Source organism: Drosophila bipectinata, chromosome 2R, assembly GCF_030179905.1.
Source record: "Drosophila bipectinata strain 14024-0381.07 chromosome 2R, DbipHiC1v2, whole genome shotgun sequence".
NCBI lineage: Eukaryota > Metazoa > Arthropoda > Insecta > Diptera > Drosophilidae > Drosophila > Drosophila bipectinata.
The window spans coordinates 7,185,519-7,205,882 of NC_091737.1; the positions used below are offsets into that span (position 1 = coordinate 7,185,519).

Genomic DNA, 20,364 nt, shown 5'->3' on the forward strand with positions numbered 1-20,364 from the left:
AATTGTGGACATTGGTCCAAAAAACCTGGTATGACATTCCAGTGGATACTTGTCGCAAGCTTATTGCTAGTATGCCAAAACGAATCGCCAAGGATGTACAAAATAAGGGTGGATATACTGGATACTAGTTATAGATTAAGGAAATCAAGAAAATGTTAAAAAATGTTTGTTAAGTTTTGAGTTTGTAGAATTGGTGTACTTATTATTTTGACCAACCCTTTTTTAGGTTTTTTAGATATAATCAACCACAAACTTTATAAATGAATTGAAAAATGCCTATGTTAACTATTTTTATAATCTAATATATATAAAGAAGCTATATGTAAATTAGAGTTTTTCTTTATGATCAATAAAAGACTTTTACGAGAAGTTAAAGAAACCGTACACGAGTGTACTTATTACTTTGGCCAGTAGTGTATCTGTTAGCTGCTGTGATATAAATTTATTATTCCGATTCGACCAATCAAAAAAGGTAGTACCTGCTATTTTATAGTTACAAAGCCCCTATTCCAATTTCTTCAAAACCCTTGCACGTATTCATTAAGTATTCCATCGCAGAAGGATTCCCATTTAACGAAGAATGGGAAGCCATTTTTATTTTAAACAAGAAAGGAAAGCTAACTTCGGGCGGAGCCGAAGTTGATATACCCTTGCAGTTAAAACCGGATATATATCGCAGACATCGGATATAGTTGGCCGATCCTTATGATTACATCATAATAAAACCAATTAACTAAAATAAAAAATCTAAAAAAATGTCCCAAGCTTCTATCTTCAAAAACACAAAAGTTGATATTTCTACTAAATACCATTTCCGATCGTTCAGTTATATGGCAGCTATAGGATATAGTCGGCCGATCCTAATGAAATTTGGTAGGTTGGACCAACTGGCCAAAAGTAGAATCTGTATTAAGTTTCTATCTTCAAAAACACGAAAGTTGGGTCATTTTCGATCGTTCAGTTATATGGCAGCTATAAGATATAGTCGGCCGATCCGGGCCGTTCCGACTTATATACTGCGTGCAAAGGAAAGAAGGGTGTGTGCAAAGTTTCAAGACGATAGCTTCAAAACTGAGAGACTACTTCGCGTAGAAACGGACAGACAGACGGACGGACGGACATGCTCATATCAACTCAGGAGGTGATCCTGATCAAGAATATATAATATATATTATATATTATATATACTTTATAGGGTCGGAGATGTCTCCTTCACTACGTTGCACACTTTTGAACAAAATTATAATACCCTCTGCAAGGGTATAAAAAGTGAAGGATTTGACGAAATAGCTAATCTAATTTTCTTCGCTGTGTCTATGAGCCCAATAACATCTCGGAACATTTAAAAACATTTAAACATTTGAACATTTGAAAACCATCTGGGAACACTTAAAAACATATTTCAGATAAAATTTAGTTACTAAAAGTTAGTTTAGCCCGTATCGGAGGAAGAGGTCAAGGAGGAGGTGTCAGGCCTCAACGCCAAAAAATCTCCGGGTGCAGATGGGATAGAGGCACTCGCGGTCAAGCTTCTCCCACCTTCAGGAATAAGGAGGCTCACAAGGATCTATAATGCGTGCTTAGAGAGTGGACACTTCCCCACTTGCTGGAAACAGGCGGAAGTCATTCTGGTCCCTAAGCCTGGAAAGCCTGAAACTAATCTCGCCTCATAGGCCGATTAGTTTACTGTCTGTAATCTCCAAAATACTCGAGAGAATATTTTTGCGCAGATTGCAGACAGTACTGGTCGAGGCTGGTTTGATCCCAGATCACCAGTTTGGTTTCAGGCGCTCCCACTCCACCCCCGAGCAATGCCACAGGATCGTGGTAAAAATCCTGGACAGCCTCGAAAGAAAACATTACTGCTGTGCTGTTTTCCTGGATGTCAAGCAGGCGTTTGACAGGGTCTGGCACCCTGGTCTAAAAGCGAAGCTCAAGAGGAACCTGCCACAACAGTATTACGATTTCCTTAACTCGTACTTGACCGACAGGAAGTTCAGGGTCAGAAGCGGAAATGCGACATCGGAGTACAGGCCCATTGAAGCTGGAGTTCCGCAGGGCAGTGTACTTGGTCCCATCCTGTACACCATGTACACAGCCGACATGCCTGTCGCTGAAGAGGAGGGCCTTCTAGTGGCTACATATGCCGACGACACGGCATTTTTGGCCTCTTCAGTCTTGCCAGAGGAGGCTTCTGCACGACTCCAACGCCAGCTGGACATCCTCGACCCGTGGCTTCGAAGGTGGAACATCGCCGTCAACCATGAGAAGTCAGGCCAAACGACGTTTACAATGAGGAGAGGCGACTGTCCTGGAGTCAGTCTCGGAGGCACCCCAATTCCAGCCAGCCCTACACCCAAATATCTGGGCTCACCTGGAAAACTCACTTGCTGCGCAAACGGACGCAAATCCGGATCAAGCTACGTCAGCTCAACTGGCTCATTGGAAGGAGGTCCAGGCTGAAGCAAAGGGTCAAGCTTCTTATATATAAAGCCATTGTAAAGCCTATGGTATGGACCTATGGTATCCAGCTATGGGGAACGGCGTGTCTAAGCAGCCAAAATATCATCCAGATCGCCCAAAACAAAGCTTTAAGAGCTATAACCGGAGCTCACCTCTACCACGATAACGCAACAATCCACGCCCAACTGCGAGTCCCATCCGTGAAAGCAGAAGTTCAGCGATTCGCCAACAGATACGTGGAGAGACTGGATCGACATCCCAACCATGAGGCCATCAACCTGTTAGACAACAGCTACACCACTAGGAGGCTGAAACGGACTCACCCACTGGACCTTTGCCACTCGAACGAATGGGACTGAGCTGCATTTCTAGATTTATCCACGCCCACTAAAGGGTTCACCATAAAATTCAAATTGAAACGTCAAGGCTTAAACAAAAATTAAAGTTAAAAGTAGTTCGTAGGACAAGCACAAAAAAATATTAGTACACTATAACATATTACTCAATATTCCATTAAGCTAAAAAAAAAAAAAAAACTAAAATGATGAATGTTTGTTCTGTATGCTTCATAATTTTGTGATTAATATTATATAAGATAATGTGTAAAGACCACAAATATTTTAAATGACAAGACATATGAATTTCTTTCTTTCTTGACACTTGCTGGGAATCTTTATTTGAAAAAAATTTAAATTTAAATGTTATTATTCAATAATGTTTAAATGACACACGCCAAAAATAAAATAAATATCGTGTGAAAAAATAAAATCACAAAAAAAAATTTGTTTAAAAATTAGGACAAAGAAGAACGTTATTGGGATGTAAAATTCCACAAAAATGCAAAAAACCATCGAGTTTTATATTAAGTTAAAATTTTTAAAAATAAATGAATACAAGAAAAAAATAAAATTAAAAAGGTAAAAAAATAAATAAAATAAAAAGAGGAGATGACTTGTCCTTGTCAAAGTTCAGTGACAAGTGAAAATTGTATTCAGAGTGAGGCCTTTTTATACTGTTCCACATAAAAAAAATTGGTTGCTTTTTCCGAAGTCCAAAATACCAAAATATTATTTCAAAGTGGCCACATTAATTTTATGGATTATGTAAAAATTTTAATAGTTTAATTTTTTATATTTGACTCAAAGATCAGGCTCATAAACTACGAGAAAGGAAAGTAAAAATTAATTTTTTTTAGCGCAGCCGAAATTGATAAATCTTTATAGTGAAGTGGCAGTTTATATTATAAGATCTTATAATATAAGATATACATACATAAATCGGATTAGATATATATCGCAAATATCGTATGTAATTAGACAATTCTAGTGAGAATTTCATTATGAAAATAATTTTTTATATAATAAAACTTTAACTCAAGACCAGTTTTAAGTCCCAAGCTTCTACGTCCGCAAAATCCTACATTTTATCATTTTCGATCGTTCAATTATCAAATAAAAAAAGAAAGCATGGCTCTAGTCGAGTTTTCCGACTATATTATACCCGTTACTCATTTGTTTCACCCACACTTTAGGTTTGGTCAGGCTTAACACACTTAGGCCCTATTCGGTCCCTTGCGATATAGTGTCTTCCCTTGCCGTGTTTTGAAGATTTCTAGGTTAGTAGTTTGCTCACCCTGTTGGGATATAGGTGTATGAGGAGTCTGTTTCCCAGATGAAAAAGACAGACAGACAGTCTGTTTTCTGTCTAAGTGATTGAATTGCTGGGCAGTGGAAAATAAGATGTTTTACTGGATCGTTCCTGCAGCTGCGGCAGTAGTCATTATGGGATGAATTCATTTGCCTAGCATGTGTTCCCACAAGCCAGTGCCCCGTGATGACTCTGTTTGCCGTGCTGATTGGAGTCCTATCCATGCTAAGTAGTTGGGATGTTCTTTTATTTGAGATAAGAGTCGAATTTTTTTGAGGCTAAGGTAATATCAACACCCTTCATTTCGGGCTGGAGTGGTGTAGTGGTGCCTATACGAGCCAGTTCTTTTGCTATGCAAGCCGACTATATATTACAGCTGCCTTATAACTGAACGATCGGAAATGGTAATCGATTGTTCATTTTGATGCAGATCGATGGAGAATCGATATAAAAATCCATTAAGATACTCCGCTCAAGAATCGGGTAAATATTGGCAAAAATATGGGTATCGTCACTGTTTTTCCGAAACTTCAACTTGTTATTTTTTGAAGGTTATTTTAAATTGACCTTAAATGGAGGATAAAGTAAATGATTACGTTGATGAACGTCTTAGCTGAAATAGCTAAATACATTAATAGCCGAAAGTAGGCTGAGAAAATGTAGTTTCAGAGCTCGGGCAGAGTAATTTCCTATGCCCCTGGAATAGGGCCCTAATTGAGGACCATAAAATAAACCATTGAAAACCAATTTACAGATTTATTGTAGAAATCGAAATTTTTACAGTAATTACTTTTTGCATCATTCCATATAATGTTAACATTATTTATATTTTATGGCTTAACAAAATGTCCTTGGAAATAAATAGTCTTCTCATCGCGAATTAAAAAGGCAAAGGGATGATCGGCTGTAAATCTCATTGTGGTCTCACAGCCCACACACAAAGAAAGACCCTTTACAATACCAGCTTGCAATAAATGTTGAAAATGAATTATTGTCATTGTATATTTTTTTTAAATATTTACCAGTTGCAGCAGATGCTTCGGCACCTTCCTCGTTCACTTCCAGAAATGCTTTTTGTAGAACTTTACTGACTCTTGCACCTTCTGACACCATGCCACTCAAGTCAGCAGTTTCTTCAAATACTGATTTAATTCCCAACTAATAAAAGAAACTATGTCATAAAAATGATTAATCACATAGGTAACTACCAACCTTTTGAAGTACCTTGACGAGTTGTTTTTCAAACTCAATTTTAAATTTTGGAATTTCTACGTACACGTCTTGTTCACGGAGAGCTCGGTCGAAGCCTCCGATCTGGCTTTCCAATTTACTGAGACCGCTAATAGAGTTTGGCAAGAATATTTGCATGGAGAGGCTTGAATTTCGATATGGAAGTTCAAGAACCTTGGCATCTAAGTCGGCGAATGCATTGGCCTTGAACTTGCCTTTTAGAGACATCATATCCACCTGAAGTTCTTGGTTAGAAGTACGGAAAATTTTCTTCTTAGTATAAGTTTTGTTAAATGCATACTTCCATTCGCCTTTAAAGTAAATGGCATTTATAAGAACCGCTATTAAATACATATCTATATCGCCAGGATTGATAATTTCAGTTATTTTTTTCCGCGTATTCTCAGAGACCCAAGAGTTAATAGTCGCTGCCGCAGATTTGGGATTAAGTACACTAATGGGCACTGCCTCGGCTTTGAAGGAGTCAGCCACGATCTTATTAAACTCTGGCAATAACTTCTTGTTATCGTTGACATAAATGCGATTCGCCAGCTCAAGAATTGCAACCCTCTCACGATTATGAAGATTTGTGAAGAAATCTCTGTATTTCTTCGCCACTTCTTTCCTATCTTCAGGCAGTTTCAGAACAGTTTGCATTTCCTTAGCCGTATTCCCTTTGGCTCCCATATACACCATGGCCATAACAATTTCGAGGGAGAGAGGGGAGGATATTATGTTTTTGTCCGCATCCTCCTTGGCCAGGATCTGGTAAACATCGTCGGTAAAACGAGCCGACACTGACGTGGCCAAAAATAGAAAAACTGAGAAGAATGGTCAAGCTATAAATGAATATCCAACGAAGGAGCACACTAGTTTTCCACTTACCGAAGTACTTCATTTCTTCTTTTTGAAAAAAAATTACAAATTGAAAGAATCATTTAATTTTATAGCAAAATACCCTAATTAGAAATGCTGTGCTTAATTTGTAGATAATATTCCGAGTAAATACAATCTTTTCAAATGCATATCTAATTATGTGTTTAAATGGAATGAAACAATCAAACTAAGATTCGTTTTGTATTCGTATACCAGGCTTTCCTAGAGTACAAGGAAACATTGTCCTCGAGAGACATATGTAAAAGGGAGAAGCACTCAACTCCAACACAATGAAGTATATACAGTGATGGAAAAAATAATATAAACGAATTTTTCCTTTGGGTTCAAATACGTATTTTTATTAGAAAACGTGGTAATGAGTAAAAATTGTAATTTTTCTTTAATATATATACATCTATCGTACATACTAGAAAACAGAAATCCATATAGCTTTATTCATTTAGCTAAAAAATTAAACTAAAGTAAAATTTTATGTTTTTGACCTGGAAATAAAAATAGAAACGAAATGACTAATCCTTCTCTAAATTTACAAGTTTAGCAAAATTTACCATAAAATGTATTCAGTTTTAATATTTTGTGCCGTTACCATAGTTTTTCAAAACCCTAACCCTGTTTCGTGTGTTGCCGACTTCACGGAATGGCGTTATGCACACACGTGCTTATCGGCTGAAATCGTGAAATGAAAGCGTGAATTTAGCCTCGCATAAACACAGATTACATCAATTATGATGTAAGAATAATTTGCAAATTCCGTTTATCTTAATTTGTAACTTTAATCTGATAATAAATAGATTGATTTACCAAGAATCTTGCCTCACAGCACCGGACAAGCGACTGGTATTAAATATTTTATGGAAACTAAAACATTATCAGACGAGCTTCGCAAAGTATTGAGTAAATAGTTGAGTTCTGAATATTTTCTATTATACAATGTGCAACCAAAGCATGAATTGTTATCAGCAATAGCCGAGGAAATCAGCTGATGTTTGACACAGAAATTAAGGTATTAATAAAGATATTAATTTATAGTAAACCTATTATATGCAGAACACCGAAAAAAGGCAGGAGGTTCGCTGTAATGAAAATTTTATAATTTTAAGGCTAAGGACAAAAAGTTATCAGGAGGTAAATTACGCCCCACTTCAAACGTTGAAAATAATTGCTCAAATAAATTTCAGGTAAGAAGGAAACTAAGAAAGAAATGCATTCATTCATATCATTTAAGGGGGGACATCTGAGTAACAGGCGAAATAAACGGATTTTCTGGAATTTTTTTTGGCCAAATGAAAAAGCCAATCGAAAATTTGTAAATTAGGTTTTATTATATTATATTTAAAGTATAAAATAAATTTTTTTTTTAATAAATCGAAAACAAAATGGCGGCTCTGCGTCTTTATTCGTAGGCCCTATTTTTTAAAAGGGGGTCCATGGCCGAACACCTAACGTCCTTAATTTTTAATCTAAAACAAAAAATCAAGTTTGGTTAGTTTCTGTACATCAACGGCTATCGACACACGTAGGATTTTTTCGATATATTGATTTTTCCCAAAATGGTGAGTGATTGAACAAAATTTTCAATTTTCACGAACAAAAAACGTCACAAAATTGTTGATAAAAAAAAGTAAGCAATAAAAAAAAAAAATCTTACGTGTGTCGATAGCCATAGGTATTCTGAGTATACTGTCAAAATTTTAGATCGATAGGTTAAGAGTTGTTTGAGTTATGTGTTCGGACTCAAAAAAAGCGGTTTCGAGAAAAACGCGTTTAAAGTTTCAAGTACTGTGGGATATACCTGTGAGACATCGCCGCAGAATGGAAAATTTGGACACTTAGACACTTTGGCCGGACTCTATCTTTTGATATGTTATTTTTAAGACCCTAAAGAATTTTTTAGGCGAAAAAAAAAATTTTCGATTTTTTTCAAAACTCTACTTTTTAAAAAAAACTTTTTTATTCTTGCAGAAGCTACTGCAATTTGGAAGTTTACAAACGAAAAACTTTATTTTGTATTTAAGCTTTACTTAAAAATTGAAAATCCATTTTTGGATTTTCCAAGGGCCATCGCAAAATGTTATACGCTTACCAAACCGTTTACTTTTCAAGACTAAAATTTTGAGGCCAACAAAATATGGCTGATGTTCAATATTGAGCCTCGTAAAGAGGCAAACTTACTTTTGGATCTTACTTTTGAGAGGCGCAAAAGTTTTTTTTCCTCGGACGCTACACTTAGCTCCATTTTCGAGGAATTGCCCATTCTTGAGCTGACTTTTGCGCAAAGATTGGTAATGTTTTTTATACATTAAATTTGTTTTATTTAATGCATTTATAGAATAAATTTTTAGATTGTGGCAGACTACGTCGGAATTTATTCGAATAATTCGCTGAAAAATGGCAAAAATTTAAAGCTGACGCTCTTCCTCTCATTTCTTTAAAAGTAAAGGAAGACTTAACCTTATCAAAGCGAAGGCAATAATTTCTTTTTTTCTTATTTACCATGAAATATTATATTGAAATATTTATGTTGCAATATTGATGGACGTGATTTGTTCACAGATAAAAAAGGACGCACAGGACGCCCATCATTTACGCTATTCTCGTCCCCACAAAAAGGGGAAAACGTGGTGCACCTGGAAATGTAAAAGTTAAGTCTTCAATTCGAGATTCGAGGGAAAATTTTTACCGGATCTCCATAGCTCAAGACAACACCGGTCTCCCTAAGCTCAAGACAATACTGCCGATCATTCTACCTTTTCTTGGAATCATTTCTAAAGAACAGCATGTTTGCAATCAGATGCTGAGAGGCTTCTTTCGGAACGCCTACAAGGCCGACCTCACAGTCCTGCGGAGCCCCAATATAAAGGCAGGCACCTACGCGGACAGCACCGCCTTCCTGACTTCCAAATTTTACATGAGAGGTACAAAAGGTACATAGAAGTGAAAAATCAGACGCTGGAGCAGACGATGTGTACCAGCCGAGCTTGTTATAAATACTTCAGTGACGTCTTTTTAATAAAATTGAAAACAATGGTTTATTGTGCATATTAAGAACATAATTTTATATTAAATTCACAATCATTTTATATATTTTTATATCACAATAATACAAATTAAATTACCCCAAAGTTCACTTTTTAAAAAAAAAATTATTTTATTTTTTAATTTTTATTTTAAAAAACTTTTTTATTATTTCTTATTTGTTTCACAAACTTTATTTAAACGCTTACGGCTAGACCGATTGTAGGTGAAAGTCTTGCTCCCGGAATAAGACTGCCAATTTTTAATTTCCAGATAACCAACAAACCTCGGCTTAAGAGAAATAACCCAAAAGGGTACTTGGAGAGAATAAAAAATTGCCCTAAGAAATTCTAAGAGAAAGGGACAATTTGCTGATGCAATAGTTGAGTCATTGGTGAAGAATGATAAGATCAGAAGCTCAATCAAATTCGGACTGATGACGGCGAGTCGGCTCTAATGTTTATGTCTGGGTCTGGCTTGGGCCATGGAAAATTTATGGGAATGTTTACAAGAAGAGCTTGATGTTTAGTCTGGATAATCTTTTGGGGATCATCAGAAACGAGTTAGGGGAAATTAGGAGACAAGATAAGAAATGGCATGACGCATTCAGCAGGGGTTACTGCGTTTTGCAAATAATGTTTACATTGCCTATTTGGTGAGGCAATTTATGAGTTTGATAACACCCCCCTTTCTAAATTGAAGCGTCCCGATTCAAATGGTGGTGCAGTCATGGAGTTTAATTGAGCTGTTAATTCTGCTCTGATTATTTCTTCATGCGGGATTTCTTGATCGGACAAATTACTTGTTTTTAAAATGTGGCTAAGCCGTGGTTTAATGGTTTCACAATATTTTCTTAATTTAGAAATTAGTAAACAAATTATATATGTTGAAATTAATGTGATTACAATTAATGTTAGTGGTATTCTAGTGTGTTTAATTTGAATAAAACGATGTAGGGTATTTATTTTATAAATGATAGTTCCGAATTGTTGGATATTATATATTCGGATATTTCAAAATTATTACAATTGTCGGCTGTAATTTATTCAAATATTTTTATACCCTTGCAGACGGTATTATAATTTTGTCCAAAAGTTTGCAACGCAGTGAATGAGACATCTCCGACCCTATAACGTATATGTATATATTCTTCATCAGGATCACCTCCTGAGTTGATATGAGCATGTCCGTCTGTCCTTTTGTCTGTTTCTACGCAAACTAGTCTCTCAGTTTTAAAGCTATCGACTTGAAACATTGCACACACCCTTCTTTCCTTTGCACGCAGTATATATGTAAGTCGGAACGGCCGGGATCGGCCGACTATATCCTATAGCTGCCATATAACCGATTGATCGGAAATGGTATAACTTTGGTGTTTTTAGAGTTAGAGAGTTCAAATTTTACATGAGGTCTATTTTTGGCATAAATAATACGACATGCACAATTTCGTAAGGATCGGCCGAATATATCCTATAGCTGCCGTAGAACTGAACGATCGGAAATGATCCAACTTAGGAGACAAGATAAGAAATGGCATGACGCATTCAGCAGGGGCTAATGCGTTTTGCAAATAATGTTTACATTGCCTATTTGGTGAGGCAATTAATGAGTTGGATAACATGTAGGCTGGAGGGAGGCTGCAGAGAAAGCAATGAGTTTATATAAAATAAACAGTTAACAATATTTTATAGCGTTAATCATACTTCGCAATAAAATCATGGGAGCGGCACATGCCGCCCTGACCAACCATGGAACAGTTCTTAATTTCAATGCGATTTTGTCTAGATTAGATTTTATCTATAATGATAGAAGACCAATCCACGTTCTAGAAGCTGAACTAAATATTCTTAGACAAGGTAAATTGTCTATTACGGATCAATAAAACCATAATGACATATGGTAAAGAAAGTGAAATTACAAAAGAAACTAATAAAGTAATTAGGAGCAATGCTCTAAAAATCTTTATTTCTGGTCTAAACGGATCAATAGCAGAGACGCTTTTCTCGCTAAATCCACCCGACCTTCCAAACGCCTTAGCAAAAGTGCAAGAACTAGAATCTAATAATTTTAGAGCACAATTCGCCAATAGATATTACGGCTTTCAAAATGAAAACCGAAGGCAAAATAATTACCTAAGGTTTAATTCGGTCCAACCAAAACAAAATTTTAATGAACCTAAAAATCAGTGGGGAAACGGCCAAAACCAAAGTTGGCCCAACAGACTAATTTCGACCAGAATAACGTTCAGGGACAGCAAACCCCGGAACCAATGGAAGTCGATCCTTCCCTATAGTTCGTAAACCGACCAAAAGGGCAATATAATAATTATCGTCAGGGATATACCCAAAATTTTAGCACAAACCAAAACCAAGATCGTCCGTATTCAGGTCAACCAAACTATTATCAACAAAATTATAGACGTCCTTCTAATAATAATCCACAAAACTTTGCAAATCAAGCAGCTGGCCCAAGTAATTTTCCAGTAAAGCGAGAGCATGAGAACACAGTAAATCAACCACAAAATAAAACCATAAAAATTAAAAATATTCAGAAGGACCATTTTTTAGGGGAAGGGCAAAAGTAGGATTACCTTACTTAATACGATTTGACAAAAAAGAAAATAGAGAATTCAAGGTACTAATTGATACAGACGCAACCGCTTGTTATATTAAAAAGGGAGTATATTTAAATAAAAATGAACTCCCTATTTATAAAAGGGCTTCAACCGTAAACGGATATTCGATAATAAAACATTATCACACGATAACAATTTTCAATATTAAATATATCTTTTGATGAAATCGAGGGTTTAGAAACTGACTTGTTAGTCGGTTATAATCTACTAAAAAATTGGGGCTATAATCGACACAAAAAAGGGAGTGATACAACATCATGGGAAATAGGAAAAATTACTTTTTCACAATAAAGTGTGTAAAGAAAATCTATGGCACATCGAGGAAAAATGTAGTCACCCTCTGAACGAATTCTTAATAAACAAATATTTTAACAACTTAAAACCATTTAAATCAAATTCAGTCTGCGTCGAAACAAGCGACTATGACTACAGCTCCGAATCAGAGCGTTCAAAAGATTTAAGTTCAATAAAATCTTTCCAATCCAAAAATGAGGATCTAAGGTCAATAACCTCACAATCTACTTTAGGCAACAAAAAAAATAAAAAACATTGCCTAAACAACATAAAATTGAAATCAGAAAATTATATGGAAGAATTAAGAAATATAATAATAAACCATATCAAAGATGAGAGCTCTAAAATAAATATGCAAATTCCTTTCCGCACTGATATTAGAGGGGAAATAAACTTAGAACATGATAGACCCATATATGGTAAACAGTACCCATATTCCCAATCCATAGCAGAATTTGTTTATAAAGAAATTAAAAGAATGTTCGCAGCAGGAGTCCGTATAATTCTCCAGTTGTTGTAGTTCCGAAAAAAGGATACAATGAATATGGCAGTTCAAAACTAAGACTTGTCATTGATTTTAAAAAATTAAATGAAAATACAATTCCCGATAGATACCCTATGCAGGATCCATCTGTTATATTAGCTAATCTGGGAAAAGCAAAATTTTTTTCCACAATTGACATGGAATCAGGTTTTCATCAAATATTAATGAGAGAATTCGACATTCAAAAAACGTATTTTTAAATAAATAACGGTAAATAAATATCGAATAGTAAATAAATAGAATAATAAATATCATTTTAGAGGCAAATATGAAAATTTCTTTAGAAAAATCCAAATTTTTTTCGCAAGAAACCAACTTTCTTGGATACGTAGTCTCTTATAATACAATCAAAACAGACCCAGTTAAAATCGCAACAATACAAAATCACCCTATTCCAAAAAATATCAGAGAGCTTAGGAGCTTTCTGAGCCTAACAGGTTATTATAGAAAGTTTGTCCGTAATTATGCTTACATAGCAAAACCACTTACCTCATATCTAGGAGGTCATAATGGTAAAATATCTAAAAATATGTCGAAAAAAATGTCGGTACAGTTGAACTAACCAGCTGTGAAAGCATTCAATGAACTTAAGCAAAACCTTGCTAAGCAACTTGAGTTAGTACAACCAGATTATAGTAAAAAATTCATTCTTACAACAGACGCTTCAAATAGGAGCATTTGGAGCGGTTCTGTCACAAGAGGGTAAACCTATAACCTTTATATCAAAAACCCTCAATAAAACAGAACAAGCATACGCCACAAACAAAAAAGAATTAAAAAACTAAGAAACTACTTATTTGGAGTGGTAGGAATGGAAATTTACACCGATCATTAACCATTAGCGTATTCAATATCTGACAAAAACCCAAATATTGACATGAAAAGTTGGTATTCATTCATACAAAGTTTTACACCAAAAATTCAATACAAACCAGGTACAACCATTAACAATTTGTCAGACGCAGATATATCAGAGGATAGTTCAGATGAAAATACAATTCATTCTGCAGAAAGCAGCTTTGAAAATGTAATCGAAGAAACTAATAAACCACTTAACCAATTCAAAATTCAACTCTTAATCACTACTGGCAGATTAACAGTCCACGAATCAATAAATGTCCTCAATAATGTTAGACATATTATTGAGTATGATACTCCAGAGAATTTAAAGGAATATATTTCACCAACTATAACCATAGGCCTGCACTGTACCCTAGAAGACCTTTACTGATTGCAAAAATCACTAAAATAAAATTAAGGAAACAAATTCCTATTTACAAGAATTTTTGTACAAGACGTAGAAAATGAGGAAGATAAGGCAATTATTATTGAAGAGACTCATTGTCGCGCCCATAGTAGATTAGACGAAAATTACAAACAAATATCTTGACATTATTATTGGCCAAAATTATTTATAAAATTGAAAGAATACATAAAAAATTGCGTCATTTGTAACCAAAATAAATATTGCAGACATCCAGTAGAAATTTCGATAGGTGAAGCACCAATTCCAACTAGTGAAGGTGAAAATTTTCATATTGATGTATTTTACGCAGATAACAACATTTTTCTATGACAAAAATCTAGACAAAATCGCATTGAAATTAAGAACTGTTCCATGGTTGGTCAGGGCGTCATGTGCCGCTCCCATGATTTTATTGGGAAGTATGGTTAATGCTATAAAATATGGTTCACTATTTATTTTGTATAAACTCATTGCTGTCTCTGCAGCCTCCATCCAGCCTACATACTGAGTTTGTTCCCCATTAAATTTTGGCAGAGCTTTAATCACTTCTAATGTTGTATCACAACTTATATTTGGATCAATTATCTGAATTTTATAATCTTCTACCGTTTTTTCCTCACTTTCTAATTTTGCCGATAATTCATTAATTTTTGTTGTCAATTCATTTATCTGGACGTTTATCAATCTATTTTTAATTCTGTTGTAATAGAACTGGATCCAATTCCACTACCTACCATGTTTGGTCCACTACCGGTTGCCATGTTTAATTTTTAAAAATTATTTATTATATCTTCCAGATTGTTTAATCGTTAAGTTTTTAATTTTTCAAGAGATATTATGTTAGTATTTTTTAAATGTAATGTAAATTTAATGTGTAACTAAGGATAAGCTTTTCTTTAATTTCTCACGATGATCCTGTCGTCCTTAATTAGATGTCCTGTTGGGTTTCTTCCTTCCTGCTATCTGTATCCAGTTCTCCTTAGTTAGATGTCCTGTTGGGTTTCTTCCTTCCTTCTTCCGTTGGATCAGTTAATCAGCTTGTGAATTTAATTAAATTTTTTTCTTTGTTTTTCTTTATTTATTTATTTATTTTTTATTTATTTATTTATAAAACTTTTTTTGTTTTATTGTTTTTTTTTGCTTATTCAGGTCTCTTCAAAAGTTCCAAATCACGGTCGCACTGTGTTATTAGATTCGTTTTTGTTTGTGTTGTTTTTCAGTATCCACGATTGTTTTCCATTTGTTAATTTGTTTTTCAGTGACCACGGTTTTTAATTTTTGAACACAGAAGGTTCTTTTAATGATTTTTATATATTTTTATTGGAGTCTTTGCCAAGACTAGTGGTCTTCGGTTTGCCTTTTCATCGCGAATAAATTGGGATATTTATCAGTTTTTGAGCCACGCTGGTGCTTTCTTTCTAATTAATTTTTAGAATCACCTTTATTTACATGGCCCCACGTTAGGCGCTAATTAAATTAATCCCAAAGTTCACTTTTTAAAAAAATAATTTTTTTATTTTTTAATTTTTATTTTAAAAAACTTTTTTATTTTTTTGTATTTTTTTTTACTTTACAAACTTTATTTAAACGCTTAAGGCTAGACCGATTGTAGGTGAAAGGCTTGCTCCCGGAATAAGACTGCCAATTTTTAATTTCCAGATAGCCAACAAACCTCGGCTTGAGAGAAATAACCCAAAAGGGTACTTGGAGAGAATAAAAAATTGCCCTAAGAGATTCTAAGAGAAAGGGACAATTTGCTGATGCAGTAGTTGAGTCATTTGTGAAGAGTGATAAGATCGGAAGATCGAACCAATTCGGACTGGTGACGGCGAGTCGGCTCTAATGTTTATGTCTGGCTTGGGCCATGGAAAATTTATGGGAATGTTTACAAGAAGAGCTTGATGTTTAGTCTGGATAATCTTTTGGGGGTCATCAAAAACGAGTGAGGGGAAATTAGGAGACAAGATAAGAAATGGCATGACGCATTCAGCAGGGGCTACTGCGTTTTGCAAATAATGTTTACATTGCCTATTTAGTGAAGCAATTTATGAGTTGGATAACATACATTTGACATATCACAATCATTTTATATATATATAGCTGTTCCCTGCTTTGATATAAATTTAGGCGTTATGAATATTTTCAGCCCAAATTTGAGAGATAATTTTCCGATTCGACCAATCAAAAAAGGTTGTACCTGCTATTTTATAGTTACAAAGCCCCTATTCAAATTTCTCCAAAACCCTTGCACGTATTCATTAAGTATTCCATCGCAGAAGGATTCCCATTTAACGAAGAATGGGAAGCCATTTTTATTTTCAAAAAGTGAAGGATTTGACGAAATAGTTAATCTAAATTTCTTCGTTGTGTCTGTGAGCCCAATAACACCTCGGAACATTATAATGTTTTTAAATGAAAGAGAGCAGACTATTAAAAAAATAGAAAGTAAAACATAAAATAATATTGCACTTAAAAAAATTTTTCAGGTTCATTTTAATTATGAATGTTTGTTCTTTATGCTTTAACATTTTGTGATTAATATTATATAAGATAACGTATAAAGACCACAAATATTTTAAATGACAAGACATATGAATTTCTACTATGACACTTGCTGGGAATCTTTAATGGTAAACTTAACAATTTGACTATTCATGCTCAACTGGGCATCCCTACAGTCAGCGCTGAAATTAGAAGATTCGCCGCTAAGTACAAGGACAGACTAACACAACATCCCAACACATGTGCCACCAATTTGCTGGACGGGAGCACCACCATCAGAAGACTCAAGTGGAAGCATCCACTGGATTTACTAAATTAACTTTTTAGATTCATAGCTTGTATTTATCAAACTCCTATTGTCAAGGTTCACTTAAAAAATTTAATTATTGTCCCTAACTGAGGACAGATTTTAAATAAAACTTTCAAATGTTAAAAAAAATAAAAATAAAAACTTGCTGGGAATCTTTAATGGTGAAACTTGATAGAATTAAATTGTCCAACATGAATAAAATGATCGAAATGATTAAAAAAGTTCACAAGTGACGAATATGTTCCAAATTTTTTCAGGATTTTGAAAAAAAAAATTTTAATTTAAATGTTAATATTCAATAATGAATAATATGAGACACGCCAAAAATAAAATAAATATCGCGTAAAAAAGAAAAAATCACAAAACAAAATTTGTTTAAAAATTAGGACAAAGAAGAACGTAATTGGGATGTAAAATTCCACAAAAATGCAAAACACCATCGAGTTTTATATTAAGTTAAAATTTTTAAAAATAAATGAATACAAGAAAAAAATAAAATTAAAAAGGTAAAAAAATAAATAAAATAAAAAGAGGAGATGACTTGTCCTTGTCAAAGTTCAGTGACAAGTGAAAATTGTATTCAGAGTGAGGCCTTTTTATACTGTTCCACATAAAAAAAATTGGTTGCTTTTTCCGAAGTCCAAAATACCAAAATATTATTTCAAAGTGGCCACATTAATTTTATGGATTATGTAAAAATTTTAATAGTTTAATTTTTTATATTTGACTCAAAGATCAGGCTCATAAACTACGAGAAAGGAAAGTAAAAATTAATTTTTTTTAGCGCAGCCGAAATTGATAAATCTTTATAGTGAAGTGGCAGTTTATATTATAAGATCTTATAATATAAGATATACATACATAAATCGGATTAGATATATATCGCAAATATCGTATGTAATTAGACAATTCTAGTGAGAATTTCATTATGAAAATAATTTTTTATATAATAAAACTTTAACTCAAGACCAGTTTTAAGTCCCAAGCTTCTACGTCCGCAAAATCCTACATTTTATCATTTTCGATCGTTCAATTATCAAATAAAAAAAGAAAGCATGGCTCTAGTCGAGTTTTCCGACTATATTATACCCGTTACTCATTTGTTTCACCCACACTTTAGGTTTGGTCAGGCTTAACACACTTAGGCCCTATTCGGTCCCTTGCGATATAGTGTCTTCCCTTGCCGTGTTTTGAAGATTTCTAGGTTAGTAGTTTGCTCACCCTGTTGGGATATAGGTGTATGAGGAGTCTGTTTCCCAGATGAAAAAGACAGACAGACAGTCTGTTTTCTGTCTAAGTGATTGAATTGCTGGGCAGTGGAAAATAAGATGTTTTACTGGATCGTTCCTGCAGCTGCGGCAGTAGTCATTATGGGATGAATTCATTTGCCTAGCATGTGTTCCCACAAGCCAGTGCCCCGTGATGACTCTGTTTGCCGTGCTGATTGGAGTCCTATCCATGCTAAGTAGTTGGGATGTTCTTTTATTTGAGATAAGAGTCGAATTTTTTTGAGGCTAAGGTAATATCAACACCCTTCATTTCGGGCTGGAGTGGTGTAGTGGTGCCTATACGAGCCAGTTCTTTTGCTATGCAAGCCGACTATATATTACAGCTGCCTTATAACTGAACGATCGGAAATGGTAATCGATTGTTCATTTTGATGCAGATCGATGGAGAATCGATATAAAAATCCATTAAGATACTCCGCTCAAGAATCGGGTAAATATTGGCAAAAATATGGGTATCGTCACTGTTTTTCCGAAACTTCAACTTGTTATTTTTTGAAGGTTATTTTAAATTGACCTTAAATGGAGGATAAAGTAAATGATTACGTTGATGAACGTCTTAGCTGAAATAGCTAAATACATTAATAGCCGAAAGTAGGCTGAGAAAATGTAGTTTCAGAGCTCGGGCAGAGTAATTTCCTATGCCCCTGGAATAGGGCCCTAATTGAGGACCATAAAATAAACCATTGAAAACCAATTTACAGATTTATTGTAGAAATCGAAATTTTTACAGTAATTAATTTTTGCATCATTCCATATAATGTTAACATTATATTTTAAGGCTTAACAAAATGTCCTTGGAAATAAATAGTCTTCTCATCGCGAATTAAAAAGGCAAAGGGATGATCGGCTGTAAATCTCATTTTCTCACAGCTCACACAGGCAGCAAGAGTCCCTTCAATAACAGCTTGCAATAAATGTTGGAAATGAATTATTGTCATTGTATATTTTTTTTAAATATTTACCAGTTGCAGCAGATGCTTCGGCACCTTCCTCGTTCACTTCCAGAAATGCTTTTTGTAGAACTTTACTGACTCTTGCACCTTCTGACACCGTGTCACTCAAGTCAGCAGTTCCGTCAAATACTGATTTAATTCCCAACTAATAAAAGAAACTATGTCATAAAAATGATTAATCACATAGGTAACTACCAACCTTTTGAAGTACCTTGACGAGTTTTTTTTCAAACTCAATTTTAAATTTTGGAATTTCTACGTACACGTCTTGTTCACGGAGAGCTCGGTCGAAGCCTTCGATCTGGCTTTCCAATTTACTGAGACCGCTAATAGAGTTTGGCAAGAATATTTGCATGGAGAGGCTTGAATTTCGATATGGAAGTTCAAGAACCTTGGCATCTAAGTCGGCGAATGTATTGGCCTTGAACTTGCCTTTTAGAGACATCATGTCCACCTGAAGTTCTTGGTTAGAAGTACGGAAAATTTTCTTCTTTGTATAAGTTTTGTTAAATGCATACTTCCATTCGCCTTTAAAGTAAATGGCATTTATAAGAACCGCTACTAAACCACTATCTATATCGTCAGGGTCGATAATTTTAGTTATTTTTTTCCGCGTATGCTCAGAGACCCAAGAGTTAATAGTCGCTGCCGCAGATTTGGGATTAACTACACTAATGGGCACTGCCTTGGCTTTGAAGGAGTCAGCCACGATCTTATTAAACTCTGGCAATAACTTCTTGTTATCGTTGACATAAATGCGATTCGCCAGCTCAAGAATTGCAACCCTCTCACGATTATGAAGATTTGTGAAGAAATCTCTGTATTTCTTCGCTACTTCTTTCCTATCTTCAGGCAGTTTCAGAACAGTTTGCATTTCCTTAGCCGTATTCCCTTTGGCTCCCATATACACCATGGCCATAACAATTTCGAGGGAGAGAGGGGAGGATATTATGTTTTTGTCCGCATCCTCCTTGGCCAGGATCTGGTAAACATCGTCGGTAAAACGAGCCGACACTGACGTGGCCAAAAATAGAAAAACTGAGAAGAATGGTCCAGCTATAAATGAATATCTAACGAAGGATCACACTAGTTTTCCACTTACCGAAGTACTTCATTTCTTCTTCATGAAAAAATGGAAGAAATCATTTAATTTTATAGTAAAATACTCTAATTAGAAATGTTGTGGTTAATTTGTATATAATATTCCGAGCAAATGCAATATTTTCAAATGCATATCTAATTATGTGTTTAAATCGTTCTGCATTTGTATACCAGGTTCTTGTAGAGTGCAAGGGTACATTGTCCTCGAGAGAATGTATGTTACATATTTAAAAGGGAC

At 34.7% G+C, this 20,364-nt stretch overlaps 3 protein-coding genes and 2 long non-coding RNA genes across 8 annotated transcripts in view; 2 read left to right on the forward strand and 3 right to left on the reverse strand.

Annotated features, from left to right (window-relative positions):
- Positions 1-4,705, reverse strand: part of LOC108131999 (mannosylglucosyl-3-phosphoglycerate phosphatase) — a 26,218-nt gene extending 21,513 nt beyond the window's left edge. Inside the window, exon 1 of the mRNA XM_070277947.1 lies at positions 4,096-4,705. The gene's annotated coding sequence lies outside the window, so the exon portion shown is untranslated. The remainder of the gene's footprint in view (positions 1-4,095) is intronic.
- The window catches only part of LOC138925986 (uncharacterized), an 11,965-nt gene extending 2,598 nt beyond the window's left edge, over positions 1-9,367 (forward strand). Inside the window, exons 1-3 of one of the 2 annotated variants that reach the window (XR_011442261.1) lie at positions 8,341-8,519; positions 8,580-8,703; positions 8,791-9,367. This is a non-coding gene — a long non-coding RNA (uncharacterized lncRNA). Of the gene's footprint in view, positions 1-8,340; positions 8,520-8,579; positions 8,704-8,790 lie in introns of those variants that run through there. The other variant, XR_011442260.1, reaches the window with a different exon arrangement.
- Positions 4,847-6,361, reverse strand: LOC108131972 (serine protease inhibitor 42Dd-like). The gene is made up of 4 exons (XM_070277948.1): positions 6,226-6,361; positions 5,323-6,161; positions 5,133-5,268; positions 4,847-5,074 (listed from the first exon to the last, which is right to left on the reverse strand). Exons 1-4 carry the CDS (start codon positions 6,236-6,238, stop codon positions 4,941-4,943), a joined length of 1,122 nt encoding a protein of 373 aa, XP_070134049.1. The 5' UTR covers positions 6,239-6,361; the 3' UTR covers positions 4,847-4,940.
- LOC138925985 (uncharacterized) lies at positions 6,461-7,681 on the forward strand. Of its 3 annotated transcripts, none has more exons than XR_011442259.1 (3): positions 6,461-6,967; positions 7,029-7,240; positions 7,338-7,681. It is a non-coding gene; the product is annotated as an uncharacterized lncRNA (long non-coding RNA). The 3 variants fall into 3 exon arrangements; XR_011442258.1 differs by having other exon boundaries at positions 7,029-7,415; positions 7,463-7,679; XR_011442257.1 differs by having other exon boundaries at positions 7,299-7,675.
- Positions 9,368-18,755: 9,388 nt separating the features above from the next.
- LOC138925984 (serine protease inhibitor 42Dd-like) lies at positions 18,756-20,283 on the reverse strand. The gene is made up of 4 exons (XM_070277949.1): positions 20,128-20,283; positions 19,225-20,063; positions 19,035-19,170; positions 18,756-18,976 (listed from the first exon to the last, which is right to left on the reverse strand). The coding sequence occupies exons 1-4, from the start codon at positions 20,138-20,140 to the stop codon at positions 18,846-18,848; spliced, it is 1,119 nt and encodes a 372-aa protein (XP_070134050.1). The 5' UTR covers positions 20,141-20,283; the 3' UTR covers positions 18,756-18,845.
- Positions 20,284-20,364: the final 81 nt, after the last annotated feature.

Excerpts from the sequence above, each read along its gene's own strand:
- LOC138925984 (XM_070277949.1), bottom strand. Across the intron at positions 19,171-19,224 it reads TCGTCAAGGTACTTCAAAAG|TTGGGAATTAAATCAGTATT; the intron begins GTTGGTAGTTAC and ends TTCTTTTATTAG. Across the intron at positions 18,977-19,034 it reads CGAAGCATCTGCTGCAACTG|CTGTTATTGAAGGGACTCTT; the intron begins GTAAATATTTAA and ends ATTTATTGCAAG.
- LOC108131972 (XM_070277948.1), bottom strand. Across the intron at positions 5,269-5,322 it reads TCGTCAAGGTACTTCAAAAG|TTGGGAATTAAATCAGTATT; the intron begins GTTGGTAGTTAC and ends TTCTTTTATTAG. Across the intron at positions 5,075-5,132 it reads CGAAGCATCTGCTGCAACTG|CTGGTATTGTAAAGGGTCTT; the intron begins GTAAATATTTAA and ends ATTTATTGCAAG.